The sequence below is a fragment of the Parasteatoda tepidariorum genome, chromosome 2, assembly GCF_043381705.1.
Source record: "Parasteatoda tepidariorum isolate YZ-2023 chromosome 2, CAS_Ptep_4.0, whole genome shotgun sequence".
Lineage (NCBI taxonomy): Eukaryota > Metazoa > Arthropoda > Arachnida > Araneae > Theridiidae > Parasteatoda > Parasteatoda tepidariorum.
The window spans coordinates 96,779,274-96,803,054 of record NC_092205.1 but is presented as its reverse complement, the minus strand read 5'-3'; the positions used below and the strand labels follow the sequence as shown (position 1 = coordinate 96,803,054).

The 23,781-nt window shown below is 29.6% G+C and overlaps 1 protein-coding gene across 6 annotated transcripts in view; it reads right to left on the bottom strand.

Moving 5' to 3' along the window:
• Nucleotides 1–23,781, bottom strand: part of LOC107447736 (serine/threonine-protein kinase tousled-like 2) — a 136,881-nt gene that overhangs the window by 47,356 nt on the left and 65,744 nt on the right. For 5 of the 6 annotated variants that reach the window (XM_043050517.2, XM_043050516.2, XM_071178064.1 and 2 more), the window contains 2 exons: nt 22,400–22,458; nt 8,171–8,242 (listed from right to left, as the gene is read on the bottom strand). In XM_043050517.2, the coding sequence (XP_042906451.1) occupies nt 8,171–8,242; nt 22,400–22,422 (95 nt within the window). In that variant the 5' untranslated portion in view covers nt 22,423–22,458. Of the gene's footprint in view, nt 1–8,170; nt 8,243–17,080; nt 17,223–22,399; nt 22,459–23,781 lie in introns of those variants that run through there. The other variant, XM_043050519.2, reaches the window with a different exon arrangement.

Below are 23,781 nucleotides of genomic sequence, written 5' to 3'. Positions count from 1 at the left end.
AAAAAAAAAAAAAAAAAAAAAAAAAAAAAAAAAAAAAAAAAAAAAAAAAAAAAAAAAACATTTTCCTGACCATTGATACTTTTGATTCGATTAAAAACATAATTAGTTTATTTTGCTTGTTTCGTTCATATTGATCATAAAAATATTCTAAAATAATTTATTTCTCATATTTTAAGAGAAATACTAAATGTACTCAATTCAATCTAATTTACAAGCTCTGGTGCATAACTGCTTACATATCTCCAAGTATGGAATTGTTAGCCTAAGTTTCTAAGTTTTTTTCTTCTTGTCATCAAAATTTGTGTTTTGCGGTTTAAAAGTTTTTGAAAGAAATAAAAATTATAAGAAATTATACCGCATAAGAGTTTAGTCAGCTGAGGTTATTCCAGACTTTTCATGAAAAAATATATCGTTAATTTTACTAGTGAAAGTAGAGTCTGATTAACGGCAAAAATCACAAAAATCAATGGTATGTTCAGTCGTTTTATATGAAAGAGCCGTTTTCGTTAATATTGACTGATAAAGGACACTTAAGCGAAAATAAGACGCTGTTTTTGAGAGAGAAAAATATGTTTTACGATGAGAAGAGATTTTAATATATTTTAATATATCAACTCCGTTTCTCCATTAAAAAAAATTGTAAAGGATTCGTTTTTGTGATTAAAAAAAAACTTTAGTGAAAGGTTTGTTTTCATGGTAAAATGTAATCCGCTTGAACGATAATTTTATTTCAAAGGGTTCGTTTTAACTATGAACATTTTTGTGAAGTGTTCAACAGACCCCCCCCCCCTAAAATAAACCCTGGTCAGCCATATCAAATACGAAAAGTGCACAACTTCCTTGAATATTTGCACCAGAAATTCCCTCTTTCTCTACAGAAACTAGCGCGGAAAAAAAATGCAATCGCATCAAAGTAATCTAAGCATATAAGATCACCATTTTTTAATTTTTTTTTTTCATTATGATATCTAGAAGTTTTAGGAAATGTTTTCTTGTTTCTTATAAGGACCCAGAAAATGATAAAAACAAATGAAATATTTCCTTCAAACCAGAAACACACCTTCAATAATGCCAAATCATCCAGTAAGCAGCTCGTGTAAAGATCAACTATAGATAAAAGACTCATTTGCATAGATAACACATACAATCATTTTATTTATTGTCACCACAATGTATTTATAAAAGCTTGATAATGAAATAAATATTGAGAAACTGCTGTAAGTGGCAATGAAATTTAGAGACATTGACTTTCTTTATAACAACCAGTGGGCTGAGCCCCCTGCTCGCTAACGCTCGCCAATCCCCAAAAATTACTACGCAATCTTATACGGTTTGCTTCGCCCGCTACCAATTTAGGTACATTGCAAATACACAAAATCCAAAGAATTCAAAACAATCATTCAAATCCATGTAACAACTTTTTTTTTTATTACATCTTTTTAGTAAATACTAAGTCATTAAAATAAATTTGAATTCAAATAAATGACAAGTAATTCGTTAAACCTATTAGAAATGCGCTATAGTATAAAATGTTAAAGCGTAACAGCACGACTGAGACTCATTTTTCAATGAATAACTAACTAATAACAATAATAAAACAAATAAATTCGTGATATAAATCAAAAATCGTCAAATAAATTCGTGAAAAAAAGCGCTTTCGACAAGATACTAAAATAGAGATATATCGACAAAGACTACTCACTTCTGCCTAGCTTAAGGTTATTTCAGTTTCCGTTTTTAAAAGCGCTATACGTTGAGCCACCTCAACTAGATTTGGCATGTGACATTTTTAGCGGCAATCATTGGTCGATTTTCTAGCGTTGCCATTCGGGAAGTTGCAATGAGGTTTTTATTTTGTCGCTGTGTAAGAGAAATATTATATAGATTACATCGCACGCTAGAAACATAGTCAACTTAAGGAAACATAAATGCTTAAAATGTTCCGTAAAGAGCCTTTAATATGCATTTTTTAACCTTTACTATTAAACACAAAATCAATTGTACACAAAACTATTAGAGATCGAAAATTTATATTTAAGCGATAAAACAGCAAAAACGCCTGTCGAAATCTTACAAATCATAATGGAGAAAGGCAGATATAGGAAACACCAAAACATGCTTGATTGCTGGCGGAAATAGACAAATAAGTTTCAGCCTGCAATCAAACGGGTTTTGTGATTGATAATTCCGACTTGTTCGATTTAAATAGTGTTATTGCTTTCCCCCCCTCATTTTCAATTCAAATGCTTACATATATTTTTACTTACTATTTGATAAGGATTCTAAAAAATATATATTAAGGCTGGTTATTATAGAACATTCTGTATATTTGGAACTTATGTAAAAAAATTGGAGCCATAAAAATCTTTGCATTTAATATTTAACTGCGTGATAAGTCTGACGAATCACTATCGAAGTCAATCATAGTAAATTTGAAATTGAAAGTACCAAAACCAGTTTATTTGTCGAATGAAAGTGATTCGAACACATTTTAGTTTCATCCGGCAAATAAACAATTTTAAATGATTTAAACAAAACTAAAGATATATTCGAATTCCTAGTTTTTTTTGTTTCACGAGAAATGATTAGTCTAACTTTTATTAACTCTTTTGTTTTTAATTCCTTGCTAAAATATCAGTTTCTTTTCGATGGTATGAAGTTTTTTTTTATTAATTTTCAGGTAACTTTAAAACTACACACAGCGGATTTCTAAGGACAGCGGATGCGTATCTTCATGCACAAGAAATGAAAATAGAAAGTAAATAAAAGAGATAATATTAAAAGAATTTAAGGAACTGCAGCTCAAAAATATATGGTACCCATTTTCAAGACTTGCCATTCGTGAAGAGTCTGGCGGGTCTTGAGAAAAGGCGCCTGTTTTTGAGTGCCTAAATTATGTAGACTCATATAAACAATAAACATATTTTTTAAAGCAAATGAAGTTTTTATATTTTTTATCATAAAGTAATAGAGGTTTTTGGTAATAATAATAATAAAGATTAAAGAGCTATTAGAGCATCGCTTTTTAGAAAAATTCTAAGAAAATTACTTAAAGGGGAGGAAAAAAAAACATAACTGTAAATTGGATTTATAACTAATTAATAATTACGAAAGTGCATTCAATAAATATAAAATGTTTGTATTGTTCATACATTTTTAAATTAGAATATTTTTCAAGGAAAAAACACGACAAATATCACATTCAGGGCTGAACATGATTAAGTACTATCTAATCTTTCCAACATTTCTTTAAGATAAGTTAAACAACTTATTAAGTAATATGTTCGAGTTTTTTTTCTTCGTGTTATCACATTAGCGAACGAATAAGAGACATGATTTCAGAGATTATTTACGATTTTCGAACAAATGCGAAGGCATTTTACCGAAATCTAGAAAACTTATTTTGGTTTTCATTATTTATATGAATAACATTTTTTTAAATCCTTTTGTAGAATAAATATTTAATGATTAATGTACATTGGGGAAAAGATGGGAAAAAATTTGTACTCGGAAAAATAATGCTTGACCCCATATCATTTCCACTTCCTTGACTTCCACTTATTACAATGCAATTTACAGATTCTGAAAGGTTCCCTTACTATTTAAGAACCAATTAAAGACACAAAAATCAATATTTTCAGAATATGCATGATTTTTTCTCAACAGCTTTGGAAGTACAGATAGATGATAGATGGAATCTGGAAAATATGGTCCTGATAGTGCAGATTGGTCGAAATTTCGACTACTTGAAAAGTAAACTATGTTTACACATCTTAAAATCATATATTTCATTGTTATTATAATTATCATTAATTGTACATTCCGTAAGTTTAAAGTTTATAAAATATTGAGTTACGTGATTTGTTCCAAATTCGAATTTTTGCAAAATTTACCAACTCAAAAATCCTGAAAATTCCTTGAGTAAAATTATTAATGACGCATTTCAAAAAATTAATATCTCAATAAATTTAAATCGTTGATATTTTCAGAACATGAAATTCTTAATAAATTTTATGCAGCATAATTTAAATGAATAATTATGTATAAGTTTACTTTTGTCTCTAATCACATTTATTATTCTACCAGAAAAAAAATTTACAAATGAAAGAGATGCTAAGCCTAAATTCTAGTTCCAATATTTTTAGATAAAATATATAAGAATTTTTATACATAAATGTGATCGATGATTTTTTGAAACTTCTGTACCTTGGATTTCCACAAAATTCCGGATCGCGGTTAGAGGAAAATCCGGATTTTTTTCCGGAGCACAATCATTTCTGCATAAATCATTCAATGCTCCCAATTTTTCAACTTCGTTCCGTACCCATTTTATTTTGAAATGCAACTGGAACTGAATAGCTGACCTATTTTTATGTTTAGGATTATTCATGTTCAACTAACTCTAAAGCCTTATAATTTTAAACCCAACTCAGAAGAAAAGGGTACTCCTGGAAATTAGCCTTTGTGGAGAACTTCTTTATGATGAAACTAAAGCATTTGAGTTACATAAATAGGAAAACTACAAAGATCGTCCACGGTTAACCCAAGGGTGCGATAAGTTCAACCCATAATTCGTCTACCATTGAGGATGTTTTCAAGTCAGTACTGCTGTCGTTGCGAGCTGGAAGTGGAATTTCTAATCGCCCAGCAATCACTGGGATTCGAACCTAAGTTACCACATTGGGAGACGAATGCCCTAACCCCTGAGTCATCGCAAATCCCGTCCTATACCCAATGAAAACAACTATTTCTGAATCAGTAAAATATAAATTTTTTAATTTATAAAAAATTTGAAAAAATATGTTAAAATAAAAAAAAAAAGAAAATTTTACGCTACAAGAGATTTTGATTATTTGTCAGCTCATAAAAACAAAATACGTACAATAGAATAATAAACAGTTTCTAAGGTTTCGACGGTACAATCTTAAAAAAACATGGCTTCTTATAAATAAGATTAAAATTTGATGATATTAAGAACTCCAGATTTAGTTGGTTTGTTTTTGACACAACTTAGTATTAGTCGCTGCAACTTCTCTTAAAGTTTTGAATTTTTAATAATTATTTAGCCCTTCTTTTTTTCATTTCTACAAAGTATATTATTTAAGAAAAATTAGAAATTTCGGCATTTAGAATTAAATACAGTTTATATGCTGTTTCAGTTCAAATACTTTTCAACCATTATTAAAACAAACAATACGTAATAAACTGAAAAATATTCATTTCCGTCACAATTTTTTTGGGGTAAGTCAGTAATATTTTCATTTAGGGAAAACATAAAAAAACCAAAATTAATATTAAATTTGTATTACACATTATTATTATTGTAATGATTTGATTTAACAAATATTAGAATCATTGATAGTATTAATACCATTGAAAAATGACACGTGTTTGTGTCTGATTTTATAACGTTACTGATATCATACAAAAACTAAATAGCATATAGGTGGAAACGATTAATATTGAATCATAGATCATAATTCGGTACAACTGCTGTACTACGAGGTTAGAGTCGTCTAAATTAATTTTAATTTACTATTTAATTTATTAACTTAAAATTTGAATTTGGATGATTTAAACGCAAAATTTGGGGAAACTTTATATTACAGAGAAATGGTTATTCTTATAAATCATCATTTCTTCCTGGGATTTTTTAAAAAAATCTTTTCTTCTCATTAATTATCAATAAAAAAGAATTTTAAATCAAATTCAATTCAAAACCGAATAATTGTTAACCTATACCTTCCCATTTATTATTATTAATAATAAAATTAATAAAAAAAAATTCTTGTTTTAGATAAAAATTTATTTCAAGAACGAATAACTGTTAACCTTAATTTCTTTTCGGAATAGAAATTTATTTATTTTAGCTTTAATCAATAAAAAATTTGCATTAGTTTTCTTACAAAATTAATAAGAAAATAAATAGCCGCAATAAATTAAAAATGGAAGATATTTTCCGAATTTAGTCAAAGTTTGATACATTGATATTATATTGACTTAAATAATTGATTGCTACCAATAATTAAATTTCTCAAACCATAAAGATTGAATCATAAGACAGAACTCTGACGAAGCTATTTTGATTTGGATTATAAAAACGTAACATTTAAAGTTATTTCGAAGGAAATTGTTGTTCCTTCCGATTATTATCAAACTTCCTATTCTTTTTTTTATTTTTTTTTTATGAGATTTCTAATTTATTTTAAAAATTTATAACAATAAACGTTATTTTTATACCATAAATGTATTTCAAAAAAGAATAATTGTTCCCCTCAATATTTCTTAAAGCACTATAATTTTTTCCCTTCAAAATTTTAACTTAAAAAAAACTTACATTAGTTATGCAACGAAATTAAAAACTAATAAACCATAATAAGCCGACCAGAATCATTTAAAAAAATGTAAGATACCGCCTGAATAATAATAATAAAAAAAATTGATATTGTCATAAAGTTTTAAATCCCCCATTCTTTTATTTCAAGGAAATATTGGAAAGCAGCACGAGCAGATAGATTATCGTGAACTGTGACCTAAAAAAATGTGGCAGCAAATCAAATCAAGAAATCGAGCTACTTTATCCTGCAGAGGAGGAAAAAACATAAATGTAATTCGAAAAAGACTTCGAGAATTAAATGTAACAAAGTATTATTTAACTAACTAATAGCTTATGCAAGAGAGGTTTTTCTTTATTATCACGTTTCGAATACATATATATATTTTTCTTAAAGAAAATAAAAATGATTTCATCCAAGCGCGTCTTACATAGTAGACAGTGAAGCGCAGGTCAATAGGAAACGAAGTTCGAAGTTTGCCACATTTGGCTCTTTTTCTCCTCTTATAAAGATTTTAACGTAATTAAGAGAGAAAATTTTAAAATAATGCAAAGGAAATATTTGTTTTGTTTCAATAAAATTATTCCGTTATTATTTTTAAAAATCATATTTCTATTAGATTTAGGCGTCATATCGATAAATCGTGAAATGTTTTTTTTTGAACTTTTATGGAAGTGAATTCCCATAATAGATCGTAAATATCATGATTTCCGATAAATATTGAGTATAAGATAATCATTCTAATGTTATTGATTCATAAATTTTACTGCCGAATTTTTTCATCAAATGGGGAGTTCCTAAACAATAAAAACCATATGAATGCAATATAAATATGGACAGAGTCTATGAATATGGTTAGAGTATGGGGGAGAGAAGTTGGATATTTACTTATGTACTATCTAAATTGTACAATAGAACATTCTACATTATCTATAGTCTGTTTTTCATTCAGAAATATATTAAGAACCGATACAAAACAGTGTTTTACTAAAGTGTTTTGAACGAATATAGTTTTGTAACATTAATATTTCTGTTAACCTAAGTAGAAACCTAAATTAGGTCTAATGCATAGAAATACACTATTAATATTTTTAATAAGAAATAGTTTAAAATTAATATTAAAATTTTGTATAACTTTAGAATGACTAATAAAATAGTTTGTTTCTCAAAATCTTGACGGATTTCATTTCAGTACGAAACAAAGTTATCAAAATGAAAACTACTTTTTTATCTCCTCCCCTTAGCCATTTATAGACTTTTTCGTTCAAAAACATTTTCTGACTTATAAGTATTATTCATAAATGGTTCTAAGAAAATTAATTTACAGCAATAATTTGTAAAATTCGAACATATTTCCTAAGTATGAATGTAGGTTTTCTTCATTTACTACTTCTTTTTTTTTTTTTTTTTTTTTTTTTTTTTTTTTTTAAGTAATTTTAATACATGAGCACAACAATTTTTCTTAAAAAAAAAAACACGATTCTTTATAAAGTAGAAACTTACAAAAATATTAGGATATAATTATTTCATAATAAATAATAACAACGAAAATCTAGTTTAAGTCCAATGTAAAAGAAGAAAAAAATAAGGAAGATGAAAAATAAATCGATATTTTAATTGAATTACTGAAGATGGAACATTACTAATTATATATTTGAGTAGTATGTAAAATTTATTTATAAAGGCATCAGTAGGAGATAACAGGAGTTTTGGTTATCAGTGTAAAAATAAAGATAATAAGGCACGGAGGATTGACACATAAAAAGGAAATTGTATCTTTGAAATGTAAGTAAGGAAAAACAAACAAGACTAAAAATAGAAAAGTGACAACATACCCTTGTATATAGTTTATACCTCCTGGAATGGAGAAGTCTGGGTTGGGGGTCGCGTCATACGCCATCATCTTGCTACAAACAAAAATGAAGGAAATTAAAATTGGATTTGAGGAAAATAAATGAGATTTTTTTTTTCAATGAAAATATAGAAAGATATAATACAGAATGAGTAGAAAAATTATTCAACAAAAAATAAGCACCTTTTAAACACTCAAAAAATATTGTTAAGCACTTAAAAAAAATATCATAATTATGCAGGGTTGGAAAGTTTTTGACAATTAACGGTATTATCTTGTCTTAACAGTCATGTCAAAAAAAAAAAAAACTNAAAAACATGGGAAAAAAAAAAAAAAAAAAAAACACCTTTTGGCATTGTTTTTGACAATAATTGTCAAAAATCATGAAATTTTGAATCACGTAAAACGAATGGCGTATTCATACACTACGGACTGATAATACGCCGAAATAGATTGGGATTGAATTAATTGTGAAAACGTTGAATAGAACAATGTGAACCGTGTCTTATTGCATAATTCGAAGTGAAAATCACATTTTGAAAAAGGAAAAATTAAGCACTTTTTAAAAACACCCAATGAAAAACGCACCTATAAGGGTTTTCAAAAACCGAAAATAAGCACCTTCAAGCACTTTTAAAAAACGCTACTCACCCTGTAATAGTTTTGTTTTCAAAAACTAGCACTCTTAATTGTAAATACTTTTATAAAGCTTAAAACAACTTACATGCACAGATTTCTAATTTTTAACCTTACGTTTTCCAGCGCTTATCCCCCTTCCCCTTCTTTTTTGCATTACGTACCTAGGTTATTCTAAAAATTTTAAGGGTAGGCACTAGAATTTCAGAAGGAATAATTGATTATGTCACATATAAACAACATTGAAAATCAATAGCTGTAAAAAAAATATTTATAAAATTAAAAAATTGGGTACTTTTCTATTTCACTGGCTCAAGCGATTAAGTCACAAGCTCATTCAACGGTTATTATTTTTTTAAGGAGAAGGCTATTTTTTTAAATAAATAAAATAGCTCAATTTACTTGCGACGGCGAAATGGAAAAAAGTACCTAAAATTGAATAAGTAATACAGCATACTCTTGATATCTCAAAGTTGAAAGGACGCTAAAAATTTTTGAGATAGCGAGTTTTCGAGATAACAAGTTCAAAACTAAATATGTTCTAATAAGTACAAAAGTATATTATAGCGAGTTTTCGAGATAATAAGTTCAGAACTAAATATGTTCTAATAAGTAGAAAGATATATTCTAAAATATTACTCTAAAAAGTACAGTCACGAAACATAAGAATAACTACTAATAAATATGTATGTTATCATAGTTGACTATAAATCTAAATACAGCAATGATAATTTTAGTTTTATAAGAAGAAAAAATTTATACATTAAATAGGAAAAAAATTCGTTCGCCGTAAAAATTACATTGCGATTTTTCCGAAAAAATTCCTTTTATATTTCGAAAAATATTCGACATAACAAAGTTTTGAGAAGAAATCCTTCGACATAGGAATTCAAATTAACATTAGGTAGATATATAATGCCAAGGGGAAACTTTTTTTTTTCTTCTTGACAATGTTTTTGAGTTATCGAAGTTCGAGATAGTGAGAGTATACTGTAATATAAAATATCAACCAAATTTTAATTTTTAAAAATATAGAGAATTTTTTTAATCTGAAGAAATTAAATAAGTTTACAGGATGAAGCCAAAATCACAACTTGTACGAGACACAAAACAATCAAATCACCCTCCCTCTCCATTAACAGGAAATGGGACGAACTTTAACGCCTCGAGCAACTGTGATCAATAGTACATTTCTGATGATACCTTTATTTACTTTTTTTTTTATACTATACCTAGTTTTTTCTAATTATACGAAGTATTTGAAAAATAAATATAATTCTGAACCGAGGAACCGTATTTTTCTTTATTTCTGCAACCAATAACATATTCAAAGCAGTATCGAATAAACTATACTTAAACATTTAATTTTTTTTTTTACAAATTCGTCTTTCTTCATAGAAATAGCATACAAGAAATTACTTTACCCCCCATCAGAACTGCTATACAAACTTTTATAAAATATGCGAGTTTGTTAATTAACTAACCACTTAGCAGATCAAAAATAAATCAAGCTTCAAAGGACTAATCGTCCTTGAACTTATTGTCTGCACCTACGCTGGAGAAGACAAACGCATACTTCCATGACGCAATAGTACGACCTAACAAGGCTTGTTGACACAGTTGAAATAGTAGCGTTTTGACGGAAGTGTGTCTATCAGTTATTTAATAATCTGCTGGAATAACTCTAGTTTGATTTCAGATAATTTATCACTTTAATATACTATTGATGTGTGATTTTAAGACTCTTTCTTTCTAACATTTCTGTTTATCGAAAAGTACTCTTAAAATTTACATTATATATACATATGTAAGATATTAATACCTCTCATCGTCCAGTGGCAGTGAGTTAAGAGTAGAATAAATATAACCTTGAAGAAGTTTTTATGTGATATGGAATTATCAAGTACTAAAACGCTATATATCTGTAGTTCAAGCCCCCCCTCTTCCGATTGGTTAGTTATAAATTAGGGGCCGTCTAAAAATGTCGCACTTGGGGGAGAAGGAAATAGTATAACAAGATATGTCCCACGACATGATTTCATTAAACATTACTAGTCACAGATTAAATATTTTTAAATTATTTGTTATATGTTTTTATTATCAAAATAAGTACACATTAAATCAGATTGTGCTCCGGAAAAAATCTGGTTTTCCGGAAATCATCAATTACATATATGCATAAAAATTCTTGTGTATTTCATTTAAAAAAAAATATTGGAACTAGATATTATTCTTTCATTTGTAAATATTTTCTCTGGTAGTATAATAAATGTGATTAGAGATAAAAGTAAACTTATACACAATTATTCATTTAAATTAGGCTGCATATAATTTATTTAGAGGTTCATGTTTTGAAAATATCAATGATTTAAATTTTAAAGACATAAATTTTTTGAAATGCGCCATTATAACATGTTGAATGCCACGCTAGTTTTACATGGCTTGCGCGTCTAGCACAAATGATTTTCTCAGTACGTATTACATCAATCTCTTCAAACCATTTTAGTAACGATAATAATATGAAAAAAAAATTAAAATCATTAAAAATTTACTCGATTTATGTGTTTTTAGTAAATTTGGCTTCGCCGGTGACCCCCGTGGCGCTACGAACAAACTCAGTGCTGGTCACCGGTGACCCCCACCGCATTCAACGTGTTAATGATTTTATTCACAAAAATTTTCAGGATTTTTGAGTTGGGCTCACAATTACCCCTGAATTACTGATAAGCTCAGAAAATGTCTTTAAAATATATAGTGGAAGGTTAAAAATGAAATATGATTGATTGCAAGTGTTTTAATATGTGTTTATGTAATGCTAGCTAATGTTAATGTAATGCTTCTAGCATATGTTCATGTAGTATAATGTGACAAATGAGAAGGTGGTATAGTGAAGAAGTGAAGTGTGACTCATAGTGACAAAGGAGAAGAGTGAAGGGAGCAAAATATTGAGAAGAAAAAAATTGTCGCATCATTTATGAAAGGTCCCTTAGATACACCGAATTTCCTGCATAAATGCGAATCTATAAAGTAAATTTAAAATATTGTAAAAAGCTATGTTCTATAAAAATATTAGGACAACGAAATTTGAGTTTAATAGCACTATACGAAATCATAAAAATTAGATTATATTGCTAAAATAAAACCTAACGTAATCGTATGGAGAATTAGCTTTTTTATTTTATTTTATTTATTATTTTATAAGAGTGTTAAAAATCACCAAAAAAAGACGCGCACGTAATATTTCGAGGGTCCCTTATCGCTATTTCAGTAACAAAATTAGATAAGAAACGTGTTCAAAACTGTATAAATACATTCCCCTCTCTTACATGTTAAGAATATGCGTGTGTTTATACTCCGCGTGACAAAAACTTCACTGATGTCTTTTAAATATAGTATTAAAGAACGAGTTTGAAAGTAATAGTTTAAGGGTAAAAATTACTAACAAAAGAAATAAAATAAAAACTAAACTTCCAGTGACTTAACTACATCAATAGTTATGGAAACAAAAGAAGTCATGCAAGACGATGGATTGGTTTATTTTCCTTTCCACTGAGGCGTTAATTAAAGTATTAAAGCAGAGTTTTTTTTTAAATTTTTTTTTTTAAATAAGTTTTTTGGGAACTTTACCTTTGATATGTTATTGTAGTGGTTGCAAAGTAAATATTGTAAACAATGAATAAACAACCAAGATTTTTAACTCTGCAAACTTTTAACCACAACAGGTATCAAAAAAAAAAATAANAAAAAAAAAAAAAAAAAAAAAAAAAAAAAAAAAAAAAAAAAAAAAAAAAAAAAATAAGAGTGTGTAAACAGCATTAGCAGAACAAAGCATAAAACTAATATTTTTCGGCCTACTAGGGTCCGTCCAATCATCTGCATGACTGTAAAAAAAAATCCCCAAATGGTAAACTTTTTCCATTGCTTACAAATGAGTCGTCACAATATTACTTGATTCGATGGCTCAGGGGACAGAGCGTTCGCCTTCCAATGAGGCGAACCGGCTTCGAATCCCAGTCGATACGAATTCCGCATTCGGCTTGCGCCGACTGCAGTGCTGACAGGAAATATCCTCAGTGGTAGACGGATTCTGGGTTAGAGTCCCTTTGCCGTCAGGCTAACCGTGGGAGGTTCTCGTAGTTTTCCTCTCCATATAACACAAATGCGGGTTAGCTCCATCAAAAAAAAGACCTCCCCAAAGGCATATTTCTCCCAATACTCGATCCAGGAGTTCCCTTGTTTTCTGGATTGTGTTCAAGATTACAAGGCTACAGGAGTTGAACATTAGTAGTCGTAAACCCATAAAATTGTGTCGGCTGTTCAACGACTGTTATAAAAAAAATATTACTTGATTAAAAACTTCTTGGAAATAACAGTCGACACGTTTCAAGCGCTTGAAACACGTCGACTGTTATTTCCAATTAATTTTTGAAGCAAATGAAGTTTTTAATCATCTTACTGCTTCAGTTTCTTGGGATTATTTATTTGAGAATTACAATATTATCAGCAACTTCCTCTTTTTTTTTACTGCTTATATGGTTTTTAGGATTGTATCCCTGACTAAAGTACAGTAGGACTACTATATATCCCTCTTGAGGCCGAGCGTCCAAAACGTTGGACAGCATTTGGTATAATTTTATCATTTAAAAAATAATGTTTTATAATTTTTTTTTCTCTCTGTTTGTATGCCTTTACAAAGCGATTTTTTATGTAAATATATGATTGGATTCACTCTCGTTGGACGGAATTTTTAAGAACAATATTATTTTGATCTTATGAAATTAATTAAGATAAATACTTATAAATCGAAGCTGGAGTCAACATTTTAACTACTAACTCCACACGGCTCTGATTTCAATTCAAAACAAATGCATTTACTCCTTAACTAAAAACATACATTTCTGACAACAAATAATCAGAAAAATCAATCAGAAATAACTCCGATTGCACTGGTCTCAATTTCATTAAAAGTAGGGGGAAAATGAACCACATTATAGGTGGGCCAACAGTTATCATAAAATATATTCATGAGAAAAATTAAATTTCCAAGCGGAACAGACGCTGCCTTGCCTAACAGGCGGCGATTTTTCAAGATTATCACGAAACCCATTACCAGAATTACAGGGTCATTCGCTTAATGCGTCAACAATGTATGAATTACAGCATGTAAATATCGTTTTAACAATCTTAGGTCATAATGGCAGGTTATTAACCGCAACCGTCTCTAAAAGAATTCTGACTTAAAATATAGGTTTGAACAAAGAGGAAAAAAAAATAATCGAACCGAAATGTTTTCAGCTCGATACTGCAAAATGTGTTAAGGTCTGTATGTCTAGCAATTAATAATTATAGATAAAAAAAAATTAATTCTGGGGATTCCAAGTATAATTAATTTATCAGGTAAATGATTGTGCATTTTAAGAAATGGTTATTGGTTAGATCATATAAATACTGTTTTAGGTCAACACTGACAACAATACTGCTGGAAAAAAAAGAAAAAAAGAACCCTAACGGTAAATGGATCAATAGGTTAGATTCCCAGTGTCCTTTTGACTTCGGGCTAACCATGGAAAGTTTTCATGATTTTTCACTAAATGTAAGGCAAGTAAGAGTTGGTTTCACATGATAAGTCTTTATTTTGCCTCTAAGCTTAACTTTAGGAGGTTGCTTTTCTTCAGAATTAAGTTCATAGTTTCTCAGCTAAGGAGAGGAATATTAAAAGCTACTCACGCGCTATATGAATTGGAAACGATTATACATTAAAAACAGTAATAAAATTAAATAAAACTAATAGTAGATCGGGGCATATTTTTTTTGTTTCAGTTAATTTAAGTAAAAATATTCAGCAATCGCAATTTCGAATCTCAGAAACGTACTTATTTGCACCGACCCGTTTAACCATGATGTTGGAAAAAAAAGGAGTTATTTTTGTAAAAACAAATTCCTGGGTGCAAGGAAATAAAATGTTAACTTGTAACCAGCTTTTCCGTAGTAAAACTGGAATGAAACCTGGGACAGTTATTGATCTTCTTCAACAGTGTTTCCCAAATTTATGACTTTTGTGAAACCTTTCTAAATTTTGCGTAACGCTGTGTACCACTAATAAAAAAATCGATGTATTTTTTAATAAAAAAAATTGTACAAAAGTTAAAATTCACAACTGGCTGTAGAGACCACTGATTATTAACTGTTAACTCTGCAAAAATTAGCCAATAGAAAAATACGTAATCGAAAATTATCATGGCTATTTTTATTTTTAAATAAAATCTTTTGAAATTTTTGTTTTTTACAAGATATTTCGCATAAGAACGCGTACCCCCGCTAAACTGTCTCCGAACCCCTGGGGGTAAGCGTACCTGAGAAACACTGTTCTACAAGTAATATTTTTTCCATGCAACGTTGCAGATTTAGTTTCCATAGGAATGTAGATTTAGTTTCCATAGGCTTCCAAATGAGCTTGTTCATCATAATGGTGAGCCGCGATGGCTCAGGGGATTGAGCGTTCGCCTTCCAATGAGGTGAACTGGGTTCGATTCCCAACGAGGGTTGGTTTGTCGAATTTCGCATCCGGCTTGCACCGACTACAGTGTTGACGTGAAAGTATCCTCAGTGGTAGACGGATCATGGGTTGGAGTCCTCTCTCCATCAGGTTAACCGCGGGTGGTTCTCGTGGTGTTCCTCTCCATGTAACGCAAATGCGGGTTGGTTCCAATAAAAAAGTCCTCCACGAAGGCAAATTTCTTCCAATACTTGATCCAAGAGTTCCCTTGTCTTCAAAATTACAAGGCTACATAGTTGAACATTAGTAGTCGTAAACCCAAAAATTGGGTAGGCCGTTCAATGACGGTAATAAAATAAGCTTTAATAATTTTAGTTGCGTAAAACTTAACAATAAGGGTTCATTAACGTACACCAGTGTTTCCCAAACTTATGACTTTCGTGTACCCTTTCTAAATTTTTCGTAACGCTGTGTACCCCCTAATAAAGAAATGAATGCATTTTTTCTATAAATAAATTGCACAAAAGTTAAAAATCACTACTGGCTGTTGACACCACTAATTATTAACTATTAATTCTGCAAAAAATAGCTAATAGAAAAATACGTAATCGTAAATTTTCATGTTCTAAAATAAATTTTTTCAAAATTTTCGTTTGTTGCAAGATATTTTGCATAAGAACGCGTACCCCCGCTAAACTGTTCCCGTACCCCTCGGGGTACGCGTACCACACTTCGGGAAACACTTACGTATACAAAGGATAACTTTTAATTTACAAATTGAACAAAAAAAATATATATATATTAAATGTTTTAATTTTTCTTTTTACGATTCACGTAATCTAAGTTTGAGGAAAGTTACGAAGCCTAAGTAACAGCTGTCCCTTCTGCAAATGTTTTATTTTTATTTTCAACGTAATTCCTTACTTTAATTCCGAAGTTTACTTCATGGGTTTTTAGAAACAATTTTTAACTTTAGAAAGTAGTAATTTCTTACTTATTTATTCAAATATTTTATTGCAAACGGGACACATAATGAAGTCGATTTCGGTCTTAAAGCATTTGTTATTTATTAAGAATTTCACTTGTGTAGAAAAATCTTACATCTTATACAAAAAATTAGGATTAAAAATATAGAACTAAAATCTTTCTCTTTTAAGGCAACACTAGCTTCTTTACCAAGTCTCAGGTCCAAGAAATAGCGACCAGAAGGAAAGATTTATCTTACTCCTCAGCTGTAGAAATTTAATAAAAATTTCTTATATTGGGTACTTATTTAAGCACTTTTGAACGTACATTTGATGTGAGGTTTTTAAGTCCATTTTTTATGGGGTGGGGGTGGGGAGTTTGAAATAACGACTCTGCTAGCAAGTTCATCATAACGTAGTTTAGAATTGAGGAGAAATTTTTACTATCAGCCGATGAGTTGGACATCTAAGGAGCAAAAATACGCCACTTGTTGTAAGCTTCAAGGAAAAGTTTCATACCATTTATTAAAACTAAAATACTCGATTACATTATATACATAATTTACGTTTCTTCGAATAAACATTTAGTAAGTTTCATACGTTACAAATTATGCAACATAATCAATTTAAACTGTAACGGAATAGTTACTAATATGTGAAGCTGGTATTCGCGGGCTGTAAGCTCACAAATTCTTGACTATTTTATACGTTTATTCAGAAGAATCATATAAACCTGTTTTAACATCAAAAAATTGTATCGAAGCGAATAAAAATTAGGGGAAATAATAATACTTACAGCATTGAAACGGCGAAAAGTAACTTCCGGTTATAAAAATCCCACGTTCCATTCCTAGATACACCAATTTCACTCACTGAACGAAAATTTTATTTAAAAAATCGTTTGCCATTGGTTCATTCGCAGAAATCGCGAAGAAAACGCCAACTTATCGTACAATAGACACACAGAACGGCTGAGGGGGAAAAAATGTATAGATAAAAAAAAATAAAAAAAAGGGGGGAGAAGAACACGTTAACCTATAGATGATAAGAAAGGGGAGGGGAAGGAGGAATGAAATAAACAAAAATAAAAATAATATTAAAAAAAAAACTTTGAGAAGAAGAAAAAAAATATCTTTAAGAAACTACTTTAGAAAAACCAGTTTGGTGTCAAAGGACACTGTACATCGAGCTAGCCAAGAATTCGACAAGCGAAACCGCCATGTTTATAATTTCACTAACCCCCATTCCTCCTCCTCACTTCCTCGCCGCACGCCCTCCCACTCTTATAGAAATACCCGCCCAGTCTTAAATTTGACCAAATAATTAACTTCTGTTGGAATCCTTTTATAACCTTTAAAGAAATATTCATTTGTAGAAAAATAATTCAAATACCAATGAGGTTAAATTATTTTAGGAACTTAAAAGGTCTGATCGGGTAGTAAAGTATATAGAATCGAACGACGAGGGAGAATCAAAAAATAAATTCAAGCCTAAATGTAGGGATGCATAACAGTGTTCCGCATAAAACGATTTAGTGAAAGGACCGGTAAAATATTTTATTGTTTTATCACGGACCAGTAATGTTAGTAATTTGATGACTAAATTTACAACAAACATGAACTAATTACATAATCAAATTTTGAACTAATTTGTTTCTTATCATTCACAGACTCTTTACAAAGAATATTTTGAGCCTAAACCTATTTAAATAAAATTTATATTAGTTTCAATACACATAGCTGCCAACATAAATCGGCATGATAACTGTACATGATAGCTGTTTTCATAACTGTTGAGAAATGTGCTAAATATTTTACATATAGGGAATTTTTACAGACATCAAAATAGAAAAACCGCAATATTTTCCAGTCATGATCGGCATTAAAATAGGCTTAAATTTTGTGAATTATGTTTACTCGTAATTTTGAATAGGCATTTAATTCATAAGAAATAATTAAGATTTTTTTAATTAATTTAAAAACGGAGTTCTGAATAAAAATAAACTGAACATTTTAGAACAAAAAAAGTTTTAAACTGATTTCTATGAATGAGGGTCACTTCATTATTGCATTAGTAATACTTATTTAAATATTCAAGCAATAAACAGTGCAAAAATTCTATCTCAATAGGCATTTCTTTTCGGAAAATTACTCAATTTTAGGGAATTTTCTAAAATGTACAAAAACCAGGGAAATTCTTATTAAACCAGTAGACCAGGAGAAACTGGAAAAATCCAGTAGAGTTGGCAGCTATGAGTACAAATATTAATTTTGTATTCCAAAAACAAAATAGCGATACCAAATTACGTAACCATGTCAGGTCAAAAAATAATTCCTGTAAATACAAAATAAATAAAAAGGAAATAAAAACAAATAAATAACTGAATTTAATGTGCTTATTATCGTGTTCATTGAATTGAAATGAAATTTTAATCCTAGAGCTGAAACTGTCCTTCTTCAGTGGTAGTAAATGATGCATAGCGCGGCCCTGCATATAGAATTTGTTTTAAAAAAATTATGTATATAGAGTAAGAAATTTAATAATTATTTTCAAACTAATGTCAATAAAATTAGATAATATTGTAATCCTAAACCTTAAAAACGTAACTGAAAATGTTAAAAGATCTAAGTTCCCCACAGAACCTGACTAAGGCAGGGGCATACGGATCAGTTGCCCCGGGCCCCACATCAGAGGGGGACCCTAAATCGAATAGAGAGTTTATTTTAGGTTTCTTTCTTTAATAATTTTTTTTTAAACAAAATACCAGTACAGTGTAAAATCCGTCAGTTTTATGTTGGCTTCTTCATTAATCTATCGTATGAATACAAAAAATCAATAATTCATAAATCCATGACTTTTTAGTACGGAATTCAGCTAAATTTACGCAATTAACGATATAGAAATTCGGCCAATCAAAAGCCTGTATTTTTACATGCCGCAAAATGCGATATGTTTACAAAAAATACAGGCTTCTGATTGGCTTAATTGAGCCATCATAACTGCAAAAATTTAGCTGAATTCTGCCGTAATGTCAGCAAGGATATGAAATTTTCGCAGCTAGAAGACAAAGTTAACAATCAGAAAACTGCATTCGGCATGATGGCACAGAATTGTCAGAAAATCAGCAAAATGATATTTCGTTTGACCATTGAAGGAGGGGAGACTTTATAGCTATTTTAGGTTCTAGTCAATTTTGTTATTATATATGTATAATGAGGTGAGAATTTAAACACATTCATAAAGTTCGGTTCTTCATTTATGAAGTAGTGAAGCAGAGGGGCCCTCCCCAAAGAACTTTTTGCCCAGGGCCCTAATTAGGTTAAGTCGGACCCTGGTTCCACACAATTACAACTTCTCAATCTTTCAAAATTTGGTCAACATTTTATTAAGATTTTGCAATTTGACATAAATGTAGTTCAAAGATTCATTTATAAATTGAAGCTGCAAACAATTTATGAATAGCAAAATAAGAACAGGTAAATGCAACATAACAAGTATATTAAGATATTAATTTATAAGCGAACAAAAAGATGATGTGAATGTATAAAAGTAAGAATCTGCAAATCCTGGTCGCCACGTCGCCTTAAAAATCGCACTTGACCCTCAATGGTTTTCTTAGAATGGTTCTCAATGTTTTTTTTTAAATTTTTTTTAAGGAATTAAATTAGTTTTTTTCGTTTTAAACCTGAAAATTAGTATATTTTCGGGTGGAAATTAAAAATGAGTAAATAAAAATCAATTTATCTGTTATAAAATAGTTTTTTTTTTCCAACTTAAATTGTACTTACTAGTACTTAATTGATATTGTACTTAATTGATATTGTACTATTGTACTTAATTGATACTTCTTGAACTTCAGTTTATATTTAGTTAAATTTAATGAAATAAATAAAAATTGAAATATTATTAATTATTATTAAATATTATTAATTATAATTATCACAACAATAAAGTTAAACTGTAATACTACATTAAAAAAATGTTTTATGCATGCAAATGAATAATTAAAGTTTATGAATAGTTAAAGTTAAGTAATGGCATAGAAATGTATCATTGTTAACTAGTGAAAAATAGGATGAAAAAAATCGCGATTCATTTTCAATTCTTTATGAAAAATTCCGTTCTTAGTAAAGATCTTATTTCAAAAGTGCAGTAATTTATTTCACACTAAGAGTTTTTACTGTAGACAAACTATAACATCAATAGGAAGGCGGGGGGAGGAACTTAAGTTACTTTATTAGAAAATTGTCATTTATTTCAGTTAAAGCATAGTTTAAGTTGAAATAATTGGAAATTATACGGTTTAAAATAATCGAGAAGAAAATTAAAATGTGCCATTACATAATAGTAAAAAGTACGTAAAGCGAAGTAAAAAGTACAACAATTAAAGATGCAACAGTAAATAAATAATACAATAACGAGGTTATTGTGTTACAGAATATACAACAAAGAAAACTAGGAACATCTTTCACTCAATTATGGAGTTCTTTAAAATTAGGGTTTACAAAATCATTTTTTTCTTCTTATATTAAAAATTCCTGCTTTCAAAAAAAAATTTGAATGTTTATTCCGAAATCGATGTTAATCTAAAATTAACGATTTTTAATGAGAGAGCAAGTATAACTGTCATTTAACAAGTAAGTAAAAAGTTTGCTAATTATTTATCACTTGTTTTGCAATTTTCTTTTTTACTTTTAAGTGATTAAACAAATGACTTCATATGCTTATTTCTCCAATATTGCCAATCAATAACACATCTTTTTCTTTAAAAAATATATATATATATATATTTATTAAATTAAAATTATTATAATTTTTTAAGCACTATGAAATTTTTTAGGCTATAAAATTTTTTTTAAAAACTTTTGCAAAAAAATCTGCATTAATCTTTAAAATATACTCTAATGTTTAAACAAAAAATCTAATTCTATTTCAACAAAATCTTTTTCCAAAATAAATAAATACTAATTACTATCGTAATTAAAAACATATAAAATCGGGATTTTTTGTTCTATAAATTATATTGTTGCTCGAAGAAAATTCAAATTTTTTCAAGCAACGTTTTTTGTTCATTAAAACTGATAATTTTTCATATATGGAGTTAATTTAAATTATTTAAATCAATGAAATCACAGACATCCTAAAAATGCGAAATTATTCTCACAAGATGTTATCAGAATTCAAGCTGCATTCATTGCATAAGAATTCTTCCACGGCTTTTAAGCGCATCATATATGTTCGCATAAGGACACATCACCGTTCCAATTAAATTCAAAACAAGTTGTATGCATTTGAGTGCATGTGTCAAGTTAATTTAACTAAAATACATACCCTTTGAAGCTAAATAGATTCAACAATTAGGAAATTTCTAACAAACAATGATGAATAATTTTTTTTTTTTACTACGTAGTAAGTTATAAATTTAGTAAAGTAAATTTTGAACGACTCAATTTTGACTTTATGACTATCAATGCTCAACACCACAGGTTGGTAAATTTTGAACCCAACCCAGAAGACAAGTGAAGTTCTGATTCAAGCTTTGGGGTTAATATGCCTTTTCGGTAAACTTTTTGATTCAACTTGCATTTGCGTAACATTGAGAGGAAAATCACGAAAACCTTCCATGGTTAGCCCATCGGCACTATGGTCGATGAGAGCCTAGAGCGGAATTCGTATCGACCAGTCATTGCTGGTAGCAAGATCGATCACCCCACTGGGTGGCAAGCACTCTATACCCTGAGCGCTATCTATACTCTTGCAGCTCTTAGAAAAGTAACTCCACTTAGTGAAAAGAGGATTTTTTAAATAGGTTAACTGAGTTAAATTTAAAGTGAAAAACAAATTTGTTATCTTCTTGTTGAAACTATGGATAAAAATGATGGAACCGTTTTATTTCAAATGAAGAAAAAAAAAAACATTACTTTTATTTACATACTGTGAAATGATGAGATTAGAAAAAAGATATAACTTCCTGCTGAATTATTCAAAAGGATAAGGATTAACAATGCTTCTTATTTATCAAACTTACGCATGCTCATGTTTATCAACAACACTCAAATATAAGTTTTAAATTAATTTGTTCTCAGTTAAATAAACTCAAAAAAATTACACTTACTTCTCAATCATAAAGCTTTGCATTCCTTCCAACAAAATGTTTCATGGCGGAAAAGTCATCTGGAAGTAAATAAATAAAATTAAAGAATATCTATAGAAAACAAACTCATGCGTTATAAACAGAGTATTCCGTGATGACCGCTCTTAATATACATTTTTAGAATCCCTCAGATAAAAAAAGTTTAAAAAAAGTATGCACGTTGAGAGTCGTAAATTGATATTTAATCAGAGAAAAAAATGACGGCATCGCAATATGGCAAAGGAAGGAGGTGAAACTAAAAATATCAAAACCCGTTTAATTGCCGGAGGAAACGGTCAGAAGTTACAGGCAGATCATAAGAAACGCCTCCAAGTTTCATTTGACAATTAAACTTATTTTGATGCTTTTCACCCCACCATCCATCAGAAGTTTTTCGACAGGTTTCGAAAGTGTTCTTCGCTTCTTTCTCATTTGAATTCCATACCTTCTTGACTTTAATGTTGATAAGGATTCTAGAATTATATATTAAAGACAGTCATTACGAAACACCTTGTATTCTCACTCTTTTGTCGAGAATTTTCCTAACTGAGCATCATTTGTAGATGATGCAGTCATCCTAAATTATGAACAAGGGGAATATGATACGTAAATGGATGCGCGTACAAAACTGCATACGTGCCAACATTGGAGAAATAAAATAACGGAGATTTTTCTAACCGACCCAACGTTGGGTTTACGACTGCTGATGTTTAACTCCGTAGCCTTGTTAATTTTGAACCCAATCCAGAAGACAAGGGAACTCCTAGATCAAGTGGTGGGAGAAATTTGCCTTTGTGAAGGACTTTTTGATAAAACTAACCTGCATTTGTGCTACATGGAGAGGAAAACTACGAAAATCTCCCACGGTTAGCCTGACGACAAGCGTGCTCTATCCCGTGATCCGTCTACCTTTGGATATTTCACGTCAGCACTGAGGTCATACGCATGCAGAATGCATATCGACTAGTCATTGCTGGGATTCGAACCTGGGTTTACCTCATTGGAAAGCAAACACTCTATCCCCTGAGCCTACCACGGTCGACTTAAACAATTAACACTCAACATACTGCAGTACTGGCATTAGCACCATCTGTTGAAGAATAAAAGAAGTATTTTTGGCTATCAGTGGATATTTTATCACCAATTAATTTATTTTTTCTAAATTTCTTTAACAAATACGGAGAGATTTGAGAATATACAGGTAACCGATTGAGATAGTCGTAAAATACAGGAGTCTTCGTTAAAAAGCAGGTGACTTCGCACGTACAAAATTGTACTCTCTATGCATTAAATTCTTATATCGTTTAAATTATTAGACCTATCGTCTTGGGATTAATTATATTTGATTAAGCGTTAAAACAATA